The 17,527-nt window shown below is 40.8% G+C and overlaps 1 protein-coding gene across 1 annotated transcript in view; it reads left to right on the forward strand.

The window, feature by feature from the left end:
• rbm47 (RNA binding motif protein 47) overlaps nucleotides 1-12,084 on the forward strand; it is a 31,268-nt gene extending 19,184 nt beyond the window's left edge. The window contains 7 exon segments of the mRNA XM_089005740.1: nucleotides 2,629-3,173; nucleotides 3,176-3,495; nucleotides 3,996-4,323; nucleotides 4,675-4,698; nucleotides 5,274-5,483; nucleotides 8,629-8,819; nucleotides 10,682-12,084. Coding sequence (XP_088861866.1) covers nucleotides 2,660-3,173; nucleotides 3,176-3,495; nucleotides 3,996-4,323; nucleotides 4,675-4,698; nucleotides 5,274-5,483; nucleotides 8,629-8,819; nucleotides 10,682-10,930 — 1,836 coding nt within the window. The 5' untranslated portion in view covers nucleotides 2,629-2,659 and the 3' untranslated portion in view covers nucleotides 10,931-12,084.
• The last annotated feature ends 5,443 nt before the right edge of the window (nucleotides 12,085-17,527 follow it).

The raw sequence follows: 17,527 nt of genomic DNA on the forward strand, positions 1-17,527 counted from the left end.
TTCAGTGCCCCTCTGAACCTGTCTGTCATGGAGGTGGACCAGCACTCCTTAGAGCAGACAGCCCAGCGGTGGAGTGCTGTCAAGCAACTTTGGTAGCTATCGTTCCCTCTCAACTTCATCTGATTCTCTTCCTTCTTTTTTTTTTTTTTGCATATATCTCTTTTTGTAACTAAGACTTCACCTTTCCTCTCTCTTGCTTCAGTCAGAATAACATTTGCTCAAGCCACAAAGGGAAATTTGAGCTTTCACCCGAGGCTGTGTGTAAATGCATCTGTGTGTGTGTTAAAGTCGTACAGTGTTTTGGTTTGTGGTTCCTTTAAGCGTAGCATGGCAACTCGCACCTGTTTGCAGTGTTGACTTTAGATAGAAATGGAAATATTTCATTTTCGTTTTACAGAAACAGGTTTCTTTAATTTGCCTACACACCTTTGTGCACAGTCTGTCCAGATCCAAATGGAGCCAAGCTGAAATTTACAACAAAAAAAAGCTCCATATGATGTCCTGCACTTCTTTATGTGAACTAAAACCACAATCATATAGGTTGCTGAATTTACTGCAATGATTTCAATGCAAAATGCACAGGAACTTTGTTCAATGGATACCTTGCTAAAACTTGTGATCTTTTTGAAGGTAGAATTACAGAATACAGTATATGGTGTATCAGGGTGACAGCCAGTTTTAATATACATATTGTAGCTCAGAGAGGGTCTTTCTGGATCTACGGTATATTCTTAAGCTTTTTTTTCCTCCTACTGTGTGGAATTATGGGTCAATGCCAAGCCCTATTTCCAATGGGTAAAATGAGTCCAGCTTTATGGCTTAGTCCAGAGGATGCTTGTAAAAGCACTCATAAAACAATCTGCTCCTCTATAACACATTGTGAATACGCAAGGAATCAGGTGCTTCTATCAATTATAAACACGAGCCTGATCTCCGAAAGCCATAATAGTGACTCTTAACCGGGCAGATTAACCAATCAACCCTTCACCTTTTCAGAGCTGTTTAATGACTTTACGGTTGGTCTTGAAGTTTTGATGGGCTCTTGTTGTAGCTAAATCAGATGAGATAGGAGACAAACAAGATGGGAGATGGTGTGTGTTCTTGATTCTTTTGTTGTTGTCACGCTCTGAAAATGTGATTTTGGTGCTGAGAGTAAAGCTCACTTTTGAGTAAAAGCTGCAATTTGCTGTCGCAGGTTAATCATCTACCTGTTGCTGCTCTTACCCAACAACACACCCACACACACTCACAGAGACACATAAGCACACATACACAAGCACACAGTGAGTCATGATTGGGTTAAACTAATGTCAACTGTTAGCCTTGGTCCTTCCTTTCATTGTAATAATCCTTTTAACTACTATTTGTTTTCGGTTGATGAAGCACACTTAATCATCAAGAAATGCAACAGGAATAGGTTCATGAAATGGCCGGCTATGTCGTCTTGACCTCGTCACGCTCAGTTCATGTCTAAAGACTGAAAATGAGCAACATCTGGTTTCATCACTCATGGCTCCTGCCCTTTTGCACTTAGTAACAAATCTTGATTTTTCTTATATTATTTTGATTTGTCCATAAATTAAAATCTAGTGTGTTGATAATTCGTAGGCTGTAAGGTCGTGTGTGCGTGCGTGTGTGTGTGTGTGTGTGTGTGTGTGTGTGTGTGTGTGTGTGTGTGTGTGTGTGTGTGTGTGTGTGTGTGTGTGTGTGTGTGTGTGTGTGTGTGTGTGTGTGTGTGTGTGTGTGTGTGTGTGTGTGTGTGTGTGTGTGTGTGTGTGTGTGTGCATGCGTGCGTGCGTGCATGCGTTTTGGATGGGGTGCTGGGATATTGGTTCAGGTAAATGAATGCTTGTGTTACCATGGTTGCTTGGCTTGGAGTTTTTTTAACCTTTGTTGACCGCCTCGTGCTCATGATCAAATGTCCGAATACTCAAGAAGCACACACACGAACACACACATACACACACAGTCCAAAATGATTGCCGCACATTGTGGTGATTAGAGACTTAGTGCTGTGCATTTTTTGCTTTCTGAATGCCGCCAGTGTTGAGATATAAGAGGTTTACGCTTTGGAAGCTGATTGTTCTCAGTGTTTTTTTTTTGTAGATACACTGTTTAAAAAAAGAGAATGCTCTTGCACAAACAAACACATTGTACAGTATGACATTCATATTGAGCAGGGTGTTGGATATCCAACAACCCCTCGGAGCTACAGTGTGACAAACAGTTAAACGCGCATGGAGGCGCAGTGCTTCAGCCGAAAGTGTGCAACCGTGCTTGCACCACTCGGTCATTGTGAACATGTGACAGAGCCGACCTCACTGAACCTTGAACGAAAGTTGAAGGGTTTATGACTTGCCAATCTCCCTTGTGGGGGTCAGAGATCAGAAAAGAGCCTTATGAGGCGAACAAAACAGTGTTGTAAAAAGACTGATAGTGTGAGGCAGCTTGCACATTTATAGATGATTGTCACGTTATGCCCACCAAATGACCTCTTGTCTTCATCTCGAATCATCTTTGACATATCGAGTTTTATTCAGGAATTACATATAATATATGCTTAAATGTTATTCAAGCATTTGACGAGAGCCAAAAAATGATTTCTCCCAATCTCTTCTCCTTCCTTAGGCCACAGCTCTAATTGGATGTTTTTGTCAGAATGACAGCCGAAGATCCCGCTTCCTCTTCAACCATGAGCAACAATACTGCCCCCTCCAAGATTTACAAATCCGCCGGTACCCCCCACCACGCTCTCCTCGGACAGATCAACATTCCGGACGGTGTCGCAGGGACTCTCAATGAGGCCGCACTGGTAGCTTTGATGGAGCGCACTGGCTACGGCATGGTCCAGGAAAATGGCCAACGGAAATACGGGCCCCCTCCAGGTTGGAACGGCGCATCTCCACCGAGGGGATGTGAAATTTTCGTGGGCAAGATCCCAAGAGATGTTTATGAGGATGAGCTTGTTCCCGTCTTCGAGTCTGTGGGACGCATCTATGAGATGCGCCTGATGATGGACTTTGATGGGAAGAATCGGGGCTACGCTTTTGTGATGTACACTGAGAAACACGAAGCCAAACGGGCTGTGCGGGAGCTCAACAACTATGAGGTGCGACCCGGACGGCTCCTCGGGGTCTGCTCCTCTGTAGACAATTGCCGTCTTTTCATTGGCGGTATCCCAAGACCAAAAAGCGTGAGGAGATTCTGGAGGAGGTCTCCAAGGTGACCGAGGGCGTGCTAGATGTGATTGTTTACGCCAGCGCTGCAGACAAGATGAAGAACCGTGGCTTTGCCTTTGTAGAATACGAGTCGCACCGTGCGGCCGCCATGGCCCGCAGGAAACTGATGCCTGGACGCATTCAGCTGTGGGGTCACCAGATTGCGGTGGACTGGGCAGAGCCGGAAATTGATGTGGATGAAGATGTGATGGAGACCGTGAAAATACTCTACGTCAGGAATCTTATGATGGAGACCAGCGAGGAAACAATTAAACAGGTAGGTTGCCTTGGCAGTAGTACAGTAATCCGTCATTTATCGCGGGGTTTACGTTCTAAAAAGAACCTGTGATACGGAAAATCCAGTAAACAAAGATTAGAAAACGATGTTTAAAGATGTTTGTATAGCGGATTACCCCAACAGTCATCTTTATGTTTTTACAATTAAGTATACAATACAATACAATATTGGGTGTAGCCAAAGATGAAACTATGTAAATAAATTTAAAGTTTAAGCTACATTGTGTTTTTTTTAAAGGAGAAAATTTGGCAAGCTGTACATCCACGAGGCGCAGAGTCTGTTGGCATTCATATATAGTCCTTTTGCCAATCAAGATACACCACACAATCCACAAAAAAATAGCCATATAAAAATCCGCAAAACATCGAACGCCTGAAAAAACAAACGCGTATAGCGCGGGATTAGTGTCATGAAAGACTTAAACTAATCACGTTGACTTTGGATCAAGAAACGTCAACCATATTTTCTTCCTCATCCAGGTGTTTAGCCAATGGAACCCAGGTTGCGTCGAGCGAGTGAAGAAAATCCGTGACTACGCCTTTGTTCACTTCACATCCCGCGATGATGCTGTGCTGGCCATGGACCACCTGAATGGAACAGAGGTGGAGGGCTCCTGCATTGAGGTCACACTTGCCAAGCCAGTTGACAAAGAGCAGTACTCTCGCCAGAAGGCATCAAAGGGAGCTTCTGTTACTCCGGAAGCTCCACAGCAAAACTACGTCTACCAATGTGACCCTTACACTTTGGCCTACTATGGTTATCCCTACAACCCACTCATCGGACCGAACAGGGAATACTTTGTGAAAGGTTAGAGATCTTTCGTGTCAGACACTTGTTTCTCCATGTTTTTTGTCAATGTTGGTAGTTGCAGGTGTTTGGGGGTGCTGAGGGAGGGGTGACGACTCATCGCTAAAAACTTCTAATTACGTTAAGTCGCCTAGGATGCAATAAGCACTTCTAATTTAAGGGAAACTCAATCTTGATCAAGATAAACTTGAATTAATGACGGTCTGTCCTTCGAATCACGAGATACAACAACAGGGGTGATGACATCATGAAAGTGAATCCCGTGATCTTGGATGATTGACTGAATATGGTGGAAGCAAGAAAATTGATCTGACTTTCAACAATCATTGTGTTTTGGTTTTCTCTCCAAAGGAACCTCATTGATACAGAACAATGGTAATCGTTCATTTCTACTTATTTTCTCAATGAACAATTAGCCTTCTTGCTATGTTACCAACTATACATTTTCTAACACCATCCCTTTCTTGCTACGCTGTCTCCTTCCACCATCTCATGGATGAATGCCCACAACATGACATAGAACCTCACGGACCCCAGACACAATTTAGAAGTCAGAACATTGCGACCGGAAGAGAGTCTAGTGGCCCTTAAATACCTACACCAGTGGTTCTTAACCTGGGTTCAATCGAACCCTAAGGGTTCGGTGAGTCGGTCTCAGGCGTTCGGTGGATCCTCCGCCACAGAGGTCCACCCCTCAGTCTAGTCTGCAGTTAGTAGGCACAGTCCTCGGAAGAGCATATGAAACTGGTGGGGTTCGGTGCCTCCAACAAGATTAAGATCCACTGAGCTACACTATGAACTCAAACCACCATTGGATATATTTTTCCATTTGCATCAAAGCTGCAAAATTACATCTTATCCTTGTCCAGTAGCGTGTCGTCTATCACAAGAATTTCAACAGAAAGTCCCAAACCACTATCCTAGTAATCCGATGACCCATTGTATTCAAGCAGGTACTGTGCGAGGTCGTGGTCGCGCCGCCACAGGTAACCGTACCCCTGGTCCTCGGGGGTCATACCTGGGGGGTTACTCTGCCGGTCGTGGCATCTACAGCCGCTACCATGAGGGTAAGACCAAGCTGCCCGAAAAGTCCTATGAACTGATGCCCAGTCTGGAGCTTGCTGCCTCCGTCAACCCAGTTGCCATCAAACCAGGCACAAGTCAGTGAGATAGACATAGCCATCCCTACCCTCACCCATCTCAAAAGCTTTTACTAAACCCTTGCGTCTCCTTCTTCTTCCCGCACATTTCTTGCATAGAATACAGGCAATGACATTGATGGTCGTTTCATGTATTTCTGCAAGAACGTGCTTTTTCTGTTATTCTGTCAAAATCACAATAATAGTTGTTGCCGAATGTACATGCTAAACGGCCGCCGTTGCTGATTGATTCAAAGAAGAAAGAAAGCTTTCTCGTGTGATCAAATGGTAACTGCTATTTGCTGTTAATGCAAAAATAAAAGAAAATTATCCTACGGAATGTTCAGACTGATAACAACATTGACCTAATCACTATGTCAATTGGGCCTATGCTCAAGAACAAGGGTTTAAAAATTATCACAGCAAATCTAATCAAATCACATATCAAGCACGAGGAAGTGGGTTTCTTTTCAGTTTCTATGTACCGAAAAGAGCAATGCATCAAAAAGATTTAAAGTTGATATTGTCAAAGCAGCAGTTTAATCAGAACTGGTTTCGTAAGTTACTTTTGGGTCTGAGAAAATATTTCTTAACAAAAACAAGTGAGACAACTGAGCAATGGAACATCTATCTTGATGGAAAATACCGGGATACTTTCACAATGACAACCTGTCAAGCTAGCATTTTTTAACCCTTTAATATAATTGCAGCATGGTGTAACGACCATGGCATAAAAAAAGCAGGAGTGTGAGGTTACCGGCTCACACGATGGCTGCACTGTAATGCCAGCGTGCTAGTGTTCGTGCTAATATAATAAATTAGGAAGACCAGTAAGATGTATTTGGATGTATTTGGTTTATTTGCTTTATCATTCATTTAAATCTAGGTCAATAGGATCATTGGGGTAACAATGCAATATAAATCATGGCAATAAGTTCAAAACAATTCATCCTTCAGTGCTGTTGTCTGTCTGAACGTTGAACTGGAGATAATGTTAACTTTTTCTCTTCAACCTTGCAATTCCAGCTTTTGATTGAATAATAGCTTCATATCTAATCTAACACTAAATACATGTTTGTATTTTCGTTTTTCAGCAAAAAAGTTAACGTTGTTCTCTGTGAAAAACACCTCACAGCACATTCAGCTATGACAGGAATCAAAATTCAAACCGGTCTCACGGGCATTTTTAGAAATCCATTTCTATGTGTCCACTCTTGTTATTTCTTATCGAAAAGAGTAACAGTAACACAAAATAGCAACATTTGTGATAGTAAGTGCACAATGCAGTTATTGTTTGCGTGAACTCCTGCTGATTCAAATGAATGGTTTATGACATCACCAATTACAGATGAAAATGAAAGTCGACATTCCGAAGCTAACGTGAACAGGAGAGAAGCGTACTTTACGCAACTGTAGAGTGCTTGTAATTAGCCTTAGAGTGGTAATGGAACGTGTCATTATCCAGCAGTCCTTTTATTCTTGTCTTCACTGCAATTGGAAGTATAACTATATTATATGTCTCCATGTTATAGATGCAGACTTGCATGTGTCTATTAGAGTCCACACAAAACTACAAGGATGTGTATTTTTTTCCATCCCATGTTTTATTGATTATGTTATCCTTCATTTTAGCCATGGTTTATATCAACAAGTACAGTGATACCTCGGTTTACGAACCCCTTGAGTTACGAACTTTTCGGTTTACGAACGTTAAATGTATAAAAATTTTACTTTGGCATACGAACGAGCCTGTTCTGGCGTTCTCCTAACAACAAAATGGCAGCCGACTGTTTTTGTCCTCTATTCCCCGCCCCCAGTCTTCGGTCAAAGCCACGTGATTGGTCAAGAACGCAGCAGTGAGGGGTGGTGGTTTAAACATTAAAGAGACAGGCAGACGGCAGTGAGAGAGTTTCAACTTTGATATTTCAAAGGCAGAGTGTAGACTGCAAGGTTAAAATATCCCATCAATCAGACTCCACAAATAACCCGCACAAGCCATCTGTACACTTGATGCAAAAAGCTATCAACCCAGCTATACCTAACACAATTGATGAGGAACTAGATACAATTATTATTATTGGAGAAAGCACCTACAAGGGATCATTCCTCAAAATGGTGAAAGAAGAAGGCTACGTTTCTCATCAAGTGTTTAATGCTGATGAAACCGGCCACTCTATTCCATCAAGCCATCAACGACCATCACAAAGGTAAATAAAACAACTGTATTATACAGTACAGTTTATTTCTTTAATTATAATACCATAGCACATTTATTATACATCAAATCAGGTATATTTTGTGTAGTTTTAAAACTTAGAAAATTAGAAAGTAGAAAATATGCTTTATGGGGACCTGGGAACGGATTATTCTCATTTTAATGGTTTCCTATGGGAAATTAATTTTTGGGATACACACTTTTCGCCGTACACACTATGCCTGGGAACCAATTAAGTTCATAAGCCAATGTATCACTGTATATTAAAAAATAAAATGTCTTATGATGTATTTGTAAGCAGATAGGGATACTTCATACAGTATATATATATATAAAATTGAAGGAAACCACTCTTTAACAAACGCGGAATATTGAGTCAGCAACAGTAATGTGATGGGCCATTCATCCTGAAATATAAATCATGTAAATAGATAAATAGATTCTATCATTATGAAGCGACACAAAGCAATACAACACCCACCACATAATTGTCTTTTATTGATATTGCAAGATTTACCCATTTAAACAAATGTTTGTTGCGCGAGTGGAGCTTTTAATAAGTGAAAAATAAGTAGTTCTGTGTGGTATGGTGTCACATGATTACCACTTAATTGAAAAGGCCTTTGTCCATCTGAAACAACGTCATGACGTCATGCTAATTCTAAAGGTGCACGTTTGCTTGTGTGGTGGAGCAATGGGGTCAATTCAAAGTTAATCATATTCTAACATGACATGCTTATCCTATTCTTCTCTGACACACATTCTCTTCTTCAGCTTCTTCTCTTTGATCTCTACCATTTTGTGTTTTATTCGGTGTGTCTTTTTGAGCATGGGTGGATGTATTGAATGTGCTGGTCTTTGCTGTTAGCCAAATGCTACATCGTATCCTTCTATAGAGACTTTTGTATGTGCGTGATCCAAACCGTCGTTCACTTCTGTGTCCATCTGTAGTGGCATTGCCAACTCTGGCCGGGCAGTACCCAGTGTTCAGTGCGGCCCCCGCGGCCAAGCTAATGGACGATGGTAAGGTGCACGCAGTGGAGCATCTTATTAACCCTCTGGCCATGCAACACCCTGAACACACCTCAGCTCCTGCTGCTGCCGCCACAGTTCTGCCGGTCTCCACTCCTCCACCTTTTCAGGTATGCGCACCACCTCCCGTCTCAAAATATATCAAGGGTCATCACATTGTCTGAAACTCATGACAAAAAGTTAGCGGACACCAGGGCACATAACTCTGAAAAGTTGCCTGCCCGGCAATAAAATTGCCTGCCCCATTTTTCACAACTTGAAACACAATAAGACGACTAATCGGAAAAAAAACATTGTTGCGAAGTATAAAGGATTTTTTTTTAAATAAGGAAGTACCTACCACAAATACTCCCTCGCTAAATTTATGGTAAATATCCCTTGCTGAAGATTTTGCTCCAGTTGTCATTTGTCGTCATGGTGCACAATGCAATGTTTGCGTTGCTTTGTCTGCTAAAAGCCACGTGGACTGCTCTTTCTAAGCGCATTTCAAAACTCTCAAGTACACTTTACAGTCACGGTATAGTCCGAAGCACGAAACAGGCATCAGATTGGCTGAACGTTCGTTTGGCAATTTGCATACTCAGCACGGCAGCCAATCGGAAGCCTGTTTCGTGCTTTGGACTATACCGTGACTGTAATGTGTAGTGTTGAAGGACAACCGACACCATTTTTTTGTTTTCTAACTGACATCAGAAAAATGTTTTATAGCATCTAAAATACCCAAAACACGCAGGCTGATATTTTTAGTCAAATGAAAAACACCAATAAAAATGACTTAAAGTGTCCAAAAACATAAATCAGCTCGAAACTGGGGATTTTCAGAAAGTTCCGCCCCCAGTTCGTGACGTGCCTTGCTCAAGAAACAAAACAATGGGCTGACGGAATTCAGATTCGAAAAAGATGCTTTCTTGTTACTCATCCAGTTATGAAGATGATTCAAATAGTTCTGAAGAGGAAAGCATACATGTTTGCAATCGATTAAAGGAGTCCTCCCATATCAATTCGAGCCGTCAATGACACCAATGTAGCGTCCCAGAAAATGCACAAGATGGCGCCCAAGCTCAGTTGGAAATGGGCTGATTTGTCTCCTGGGAATTTGTGTCAGCGAGTATCATATAGTAGTCTTGGTTCGACACACAACGATTCACCATTGCGTTATTTATGTGTTTTCCTTCTAATTTCGCCATCAACACGGATCAACACGAAGTTTTCAGACCAAACAAAATACCCAAAATGCATTGTGCGTCGCTTTCTCGGTCTGTGACGATACCTACCGTGACGTCACGTACGGACTCGTAACCAACTCAAAAACAAGACTTCCTGAATATTCAGCGCGAGTCTTAAAACGTAAAGTATAGTTATATGCGGCGGGATCTTTATAAAATACGCTCAGTAGAAGTAATTTGAAGTGATTTTACAAATTATGGACACAACTTGTCCGGAGGCGTCTGTTGTCCTTTCAGTGTACTTGAAAGTTTTGAAAGGCGCTTAGAAAAAGGAGTCCACGTGACTTGTAGCGGTTTGCTTGTAACTTTTCCTTTTTTGAATAAAACAAATGTTTGATTTGAAGAAAATATTTTATTTATTTATTTATTTACAGTAAAGTCTCGTTATATCGATATTCTCGGGAGTCCGAAAAAATATCGATATAACCGGGACTATCGATATATCCGATCCTGCGGGATGTAATTTTCTCTTTGCGTTCATGGAAATAGTATCGTAATAAGCGGTACTATCGATATAACCGATATCGATATTACGAGACTTTACTGTATTTATTTATTCTTGAAGAAGTTGTCGGCCACCCGGGCCAAGACGTTTTGAAAGTTATTTGCCCGACGTAAAAGTTGTACTCCCCGGGCCTCCGGGCAGACGTTATTTCAAACACTGGTCATCATGAGCAATTGCTGTAATTATTCACTGTTGTTGAACGTGTTGAATGCTTCAATAGTTTCCCCCCTTCATTCCACAGGGACGTCCTATCACTCCCATCTATGCCATGGCCCACAATGTCCCGCGCATCCAAACAGCCGGCGGCCTGTACGGCGCGGGATATGTCCCATTCACAAACTATGCGGCCAATACAGCTGCTCTGGCCGCCCTGCAGAAGAACGCGGCCGTCGCTGCCGCGGCGTACGGAGGCTACGCCGGCTACGCCGTGCCACAGGCCTTCCCGGCGACAGCCTTTCAGTTGCCCTTCCATGACGTCTACCAGTATTGAAATGAGGTGGCTAGGCCCGCTTGAAGTAAACACCAGCGTTATTCTGCCTGCGACTGATCCACCGCTGTAACTTCTTAACAGCGGGCATTTTCAGTAAACACCTGTGGATTCGAGGGACCATTGAGCACACCCAAAAATGGCAGTGACGCTTGATGAAACGAGTACAGCGCGTCCCACATATGAGCCTACGTTTAATCTTAAACAAAGGCAAGTTCATGGCACAATTTTCTATACAAATTTGATGAGGCGATCTGCCGATGGAGGAAGTTGACTTGGATGCCGGGGGACAGCTTCGTCTCGACTGTGAGCAAAATTAACAAAACAATGCCATCTTGTCTGTCAGTGACCCATCATCACCAAGTTGCTATGGCAACAGAAACCTGAAGGTACATTCAAGTATTTATGAAGAGATGACATATTTAAGGTTCCATACCGTAGGTTTAGCTTTGTATTTTAGGGGGCGGGGCGGAGATACCTTAGAAGTACAAGCGCGGGTGAAGAAAAGTTGAGAACTACTGACATGAGAGGATACCACTGAAGCCAACTGTTTTGCATATACTAATGAATATTGTAGTATTTTTTCCAACTACTGTACTATATTTTAGTTTTTTTCTCTATTTTTTTTTCCTTGTGATGCTACCCGTCCAGGCATATTGAATGTTTATGCTTCAAACTTACATGCCTGCTTGGTACTTCTTTGGCTCATTTAGCTTTTATGTTGTTGTGGTTCTTTTTAAATGAAGGTTTTCAAGCGGTGTGTTCAATGGCTTATAACTAGTTTGCTCGTTTTGGTGTCGCTGCTTTAACTATTTGAACACACGTCTTGGTTTATTTGAAGAAATGTCCCCAGTGTAATGTGTGTGCGCAGTTTTTTTTGGCATATTGAAAGCAAACATAACAGCATTTTTAATATATGAAAAATGGTAACATCACATAACTGAATGTTTTTTTTTCTTCACTGGGGACTATGACTGAATGTTTGTCATTTATATCGGCTTTTTAGAATTCATTTTTGACTCGTGAAAGGTGAACAAATACAAATAAATTAGAGGCCTTTTCTATATGGAAATTAGTGGCTACATGCTAACTAAGCTTATATATACTTTAGTCTGAGGATATTAAAAAAGAGGCCTCACCACGGTGCCTTACACATACTTTTTATGCCACTCTGGTCTTTTTTTTAATCTTTCACCGTGCCTTTCATAATAAAGTCTGAAGAGGAAAGATTTTTGAATGGTTCTGGACTTAAGATGACTCCAAAGTCCAGTGAATTGTGAGTGAAGTGTTGCAATATTGGGGTGACAAGGCTACCTCTTCCATCCAACAACATACGCTTCATTCCTTTAAAGGACAACCGACATCACTTTTTTGTTTCTTAACTGACATCAGAAAAATGTTTTATAGCATCTAATATACCCAAAACATGCAGTATGATATTTGTATTCAAATGCAAAACACCAATAAAAATGACTTAAAGTGTCCAAAATCTGCAAAAAATTGAGCTGCGAATTGGACATTTTCAGAAAGTCCCGCCCCCAGTTCGCGACATCACGCCAAGACGTCTTGCATTGCTGCAGAATCAAAACAATGGCTTCAGATTCAGAGAATATGCTTTCTTGTTACACATCCAGTTATGAATATGATTCAAATAGTTCTGAAGAAGAAAGCATACATGTTTGCAATCGATTAAAGAAGGTTTTCTGGGTCGTTTTAATGGCTCAAGACTGACGTGTGGTGTCATAGAAAATGCAGAAGATGGCGGCAGAGCTCTGTGTAAGGAATGAATCAGCCCGTTTCCACAGGCTGATAAATTCCTTCCATGGCGCTTGGACGCCCTCTTCTGGCGGCTTTTGGGTGCAACACAAGGTTTTCAGACCAAACAATACAGCAAAATACATTGACGTGATGGAAGGACTTCTACAATGTCTTTTTTCGGTCAGGGGCCTTCCTTTAGTGACGTCACGTATGGACTCGTCACCAACTCAAAAACAAGACTTCCTGAATATTCAGCGCGAGTCTTAAATCGTAAAATATAGCAATATGCGGTGGAATCTTTTTAAAATACGCTCAGTAGAAGTCATTTGAAGCCATTTTACAAATTATGGACACAACTTGTCCGGAGACATCGGTTGTCCTTTAGCATCCTGCAAGCAAGATCCTACCTGGTGCTGATATAAAACACAAGTTGTCATTGTGGTCACCAGCCACGAGAGAATAGTCATTTTTATTGGAGTGCATTATTTTAACCATTATTCTGAAGGAGATATCAGTCTATGTCAGGGTTCCTCGACACTTTGTCAGCTCACGGCCCAAGTTACGAATTTTACTCCAGTTCAGCATCATAAACAGACCAAAACATTACATGTAATGCCAATTATTAATGTATGTAAGATGGCACAAAAGAAGTAAATGAAAAAAAAAGTTTGTTTAGTGCAGGGGTCTCAAACTCAATTGACCCGGGGACCGCTGGAGGCAGAGTCTTGGTGAGGCTGGGCCACATCAGGATTTCCACAAGAAAAGCACAGATAAAACATTACAATGTTCTCAAAGTTTTTATTTTTAACACACAAAAAAATGAATTAAACGGAAAAATGAATACAAAATAAATTAACCAGTAATAAATAAAATAATTATATTATAAGGCAGATACAGACGACTGAAAAAAACACAGGAAAACTAATTATTATCATAAAATTTCAAATGTCTGTATTCACAGTTCTTTAACCTTTAACCTTCTTAACATAAATAAAATATTGAACGTGAACTGTCCTAAACATGGCTTCTCTTGCCTACTCTTTCAGCTCCACACACAAGTTTCATTCATATCAATCATGCACTAACATTAATCTTTCAAATCAAGGCGGGCCGCAAAATATTCTTTTGGGGGCCGCAGTTGGCCCGCGGGCCGCGAGTTTGAGACCCCCTGGTTTAGTGCAACTGACCATTTTAAATGTCCACAACTGTTCACAACTACTTTTGTTATTGTAGGTTGACAACTCATCAGGATATATTTAATTAATCTATGCATTATATACGTGTTGGCATGACGTTAGAAGAAAATGTCTAATATATTTGATAACTTTATTAACATTGTTTAGATTTTTACAAAAGTCCAAGTCACAAAAGTAGATTTTTTTCCTGCCCCAGTGTCCAACAGTTGAAAGAATTCACATGATTGTCTTGTTTTTTTTTTCTTATGTTTGTATTATTATTTTTTTATATTTGAACTGTATTAACTTTTAACTCCATTTTTTCAGCTCCATTTTATCATAAGCCAAAATGACAACTTTGCAGTGCTATTTAACTAAACTGGAGTCAAGTCTTGCTCCAAACAGCATTAAAAACATGTTTGTGAGTTTGCCAATGGTCGCTTCTTGGTTGTGGCTCACTCCAAATTGCTGCTTTTCTTTTATTTGCTTGCATTTCACCTACATAACAACAACACTGCTCATTGGTGTGGAGCTACACCGAAGCGTACTTGAACCAAAGGTGTCACAAAACAAACTGTTAGTACGTGCCTTATTGCCAACAAGTGCTTTACCTTTGTAGACCTATGAAGACTGACTTCTATCTGAGGGGTTGTATTAAAAATACATTTTCTTTCCTTTCTTCCTTGTTATATTTATAGTAAGAAATAGATAAATAAAAGCATTTTCAAAATCAGCAATGTGTCATTTCTTATGTGTCTCTCATTAAACACATTTCTCTTTAACCAAAGAAAATGTAAAAACATATTTGCTTGGTTAAATCGTACGGATCTCAATGAGGGCAAATCTCCAGCGCAATGTTAATCCCTTGCATGTATTCTTTTCATAACTAAATACCTAATTGCCGGCTTTAAGAAGCATTAAAATGAAACGTTCCACCATGTTGTTGTGTTTTTATCCATTTGGTTGGAAGGCTGATGTAGATTTTGGATTCCATCTTGTACCCTTTAAAGGACAACCGACGTCTCCGGACAGGTTGTGTCCATAATTTGTCAAATGGCTTCAAATGACTTCTACTGAGCGTATTTTACAAAGATTCCACCGCATATAGCTATATTTTACGTTTTAAGACTCGCGCTGAATATTCCGGAAGTCTTGTTTTTGAGTTGGTGACGAGTCCTCACGTTACGTCACTGAAGGAACGCCCCTGACCGAAAAAAACACATATTGTAGCAGTCCTTCCATCACGTCAATGCACTTTGATGTATTTGTTTGGTCTGAAAACTTTGCGTTGCACCAAAAAGAGGCAAAAGAGGGCGACAAATCTCCATGTAAGGAATTAATCCGCCTGTGGAAACGGGCTGATTCATTCCTCACAGGAGCTCAGTGGCCATTTAATGCCACAAAACATTTTCTGCAACAAAAGGACAACCTACACCATTGTTTTGTTTCCTAACTGACAACGGAAAAACGTTTTATAGCATCTAAAATACCTGAAACACGCAGGCTGATATTTTTAGTCAAATGAAAAACAACAATAAAAATGACTTAAAGTGTCCCGAAACTACTTCAAAAGACCTCAGAAAGTTTCAGTTTCAGAAGGTCCCGCCCCTTTGTTCGTGACGTCACGCCAGTACTTCGTGCCTTGCTCTAGAAATCAAAACAATGGCTTCAAATTCGGAGAATATGCTTTCTTGTTACTCATCCAGTTATGAATATGATTCTAACAGTTCTGAAGAGGAAAGCATAAATGTTTGAAATCGATTAAGGGAGTCCTCCCATATCAATTCGAGCCATCAATGACAGCAATGTAGTGTCCCAGAAAATGCACAAGATGGCGCCCAAGCTCCGTTGGAAATGGGCTGATTTGTCTGCTGGGAATTTGTGTCAACTAGTATAGTAGTTTTGGTGCAACACACAAGGATTCACCATTGCGTTATGTATGTGTTTTCCTTCTAATTTCGCCATCAACACGAAGTTTTCAGACCAAACAAAGTACCCAAAATGCATTGTGTGTCGCTTACTCGGTCAGGGGCGTTCCTGACGTGACATCACGTCAGGAATCGTCACCAACTCAAAAACAAGACTTCCTGAATGTTCAGCGCGAGTCTTAAAAGGCAAAATATCGCTATATGCGGTGGAATCTTTGTAAAATACGCTCAGTAGAAGTCATTTGAAGTGATTTTACAAATTATGGACAGTTGGCGTCAGTTGTCCTTTAACTGGTGTCATAATTCCCCCCTGAAATTAGTAGGGGCAAACTCTGAACTATGACTGCCACACTTTAACAACATAATAGTGGATTTTATTTTATTGTTCTTATTTATAACCATAAATGTTTTGCAAGGCAGAGGACTTCGGCACCAACATTGGTGAATGGACACACATCCTTCGCTTTGTAAATCAGCTATTATCAAGTGCTTAGGCAAATGTTTCATAAACTCCATTGCTGTGGGTCAACTTTGCTCTAGAAACATGGCTGCACACACCAAGGGGTGGGGGGGGGGGATTTCAGAAGAGAAAAATAAATATAAAAAAATATAAATTCTCTGAAACAAAAAGTGCAAAAGGACATGGGGTTCTTTAAAAGTGTCGCCAAGGATGTCATTGACTATTTAACAATATTTGCGATTTAGTTCAAATTAGCAATGTTATTAGAACGTATTGTTTTTTAATAGCATCAATATGCAAAAGCTATCGAGGTCTTAAAGGGCAACCAACGTCTCCGGACAAGTTGTGTCCATAATTTGTAAAATGGCTTCAAATGACTTCTACTGAGTGTATTTTACAAAGATTCCACCGCATATAGCTATATTTTACGTTTTAAGACTCACACTGAATATTCCGGAAGTCTTGTTTTTGAGTTGGTGACGAGTCCGTACGTGACCTCACTGAAGGAACGCCCCTGACCGAAAAAAAAAGGACACATTGTAGCTGTCCTTCCATCACGTCAATGCTTGTTTGTTCTGAAAACCTCGTGTTGCGCCGGAAGAGGGCGTCCAAGCTCCATATAAGGAATTTATCAGCCTGTGGAAACGCAATACACTGTCATGTCTACAAGAGGTCGCCATTTTCTGCCTCTTTTCTGGGACGCTACATTGCAGTCCAGATGCCTCCTAAATGACACGGAAGGACTTCTTTAATCGATTGCAAACATGTATGCTTTCCACTTCAGAACTATTTGAATCATATTCAGAACTGGATGAGTAACAAGAAAGCATCTTCTCCGAATCTGAAGCCATTGTTTTGATTCTCGAGCAAGGCAAGACATCCTGGTGTGACGTCACGAACAAGGGGGCGGAACCTTCTGAAATTGACCACTCCCGGTTTCAAATTTAAGTACCTTTTAGACACTTTAAGTCATTTTTATTGGTGTTTTGCATTTGACTAAAAATATCATACTGCGTGTTTTGGGTATTTTAGATGCTATAAAACGTTTTTCTGATGGCAGTTAGGAAACAAAAAAGATGTCGGTTGTCCTTTAAATAAGGCCATGGATGAGAAATTGTTTGGTGCACTGAATCTGTTGCTGCCGTAACGCACCATGCTTCCCTGAATTCTAATGATCCATTAGGGGATTTTTCACGATGGACAGTAAATTTTCATGTATTTCTTTTTTTCTATTGACATACTCAGGCCGATGTACTTCAGAACAATTCAGGCACTGGTG

This window comes from Hippocampus bargibanti, linkage group LG10 (assembly GCF_051943395.1).
Source record: "Hippocampus bargibanti isolate YZ-2025 linkage group LG10, ASM5194339v1, whole genome shotgun sequence".
In the NCBI taxonomy this organism is placed as follows: Eukaryota; Metazoa; Chordata; class Actinopteri; order Syngnathiformes; family Syngnathidae; genus Hippocampus; species Hippocampus bargibanti.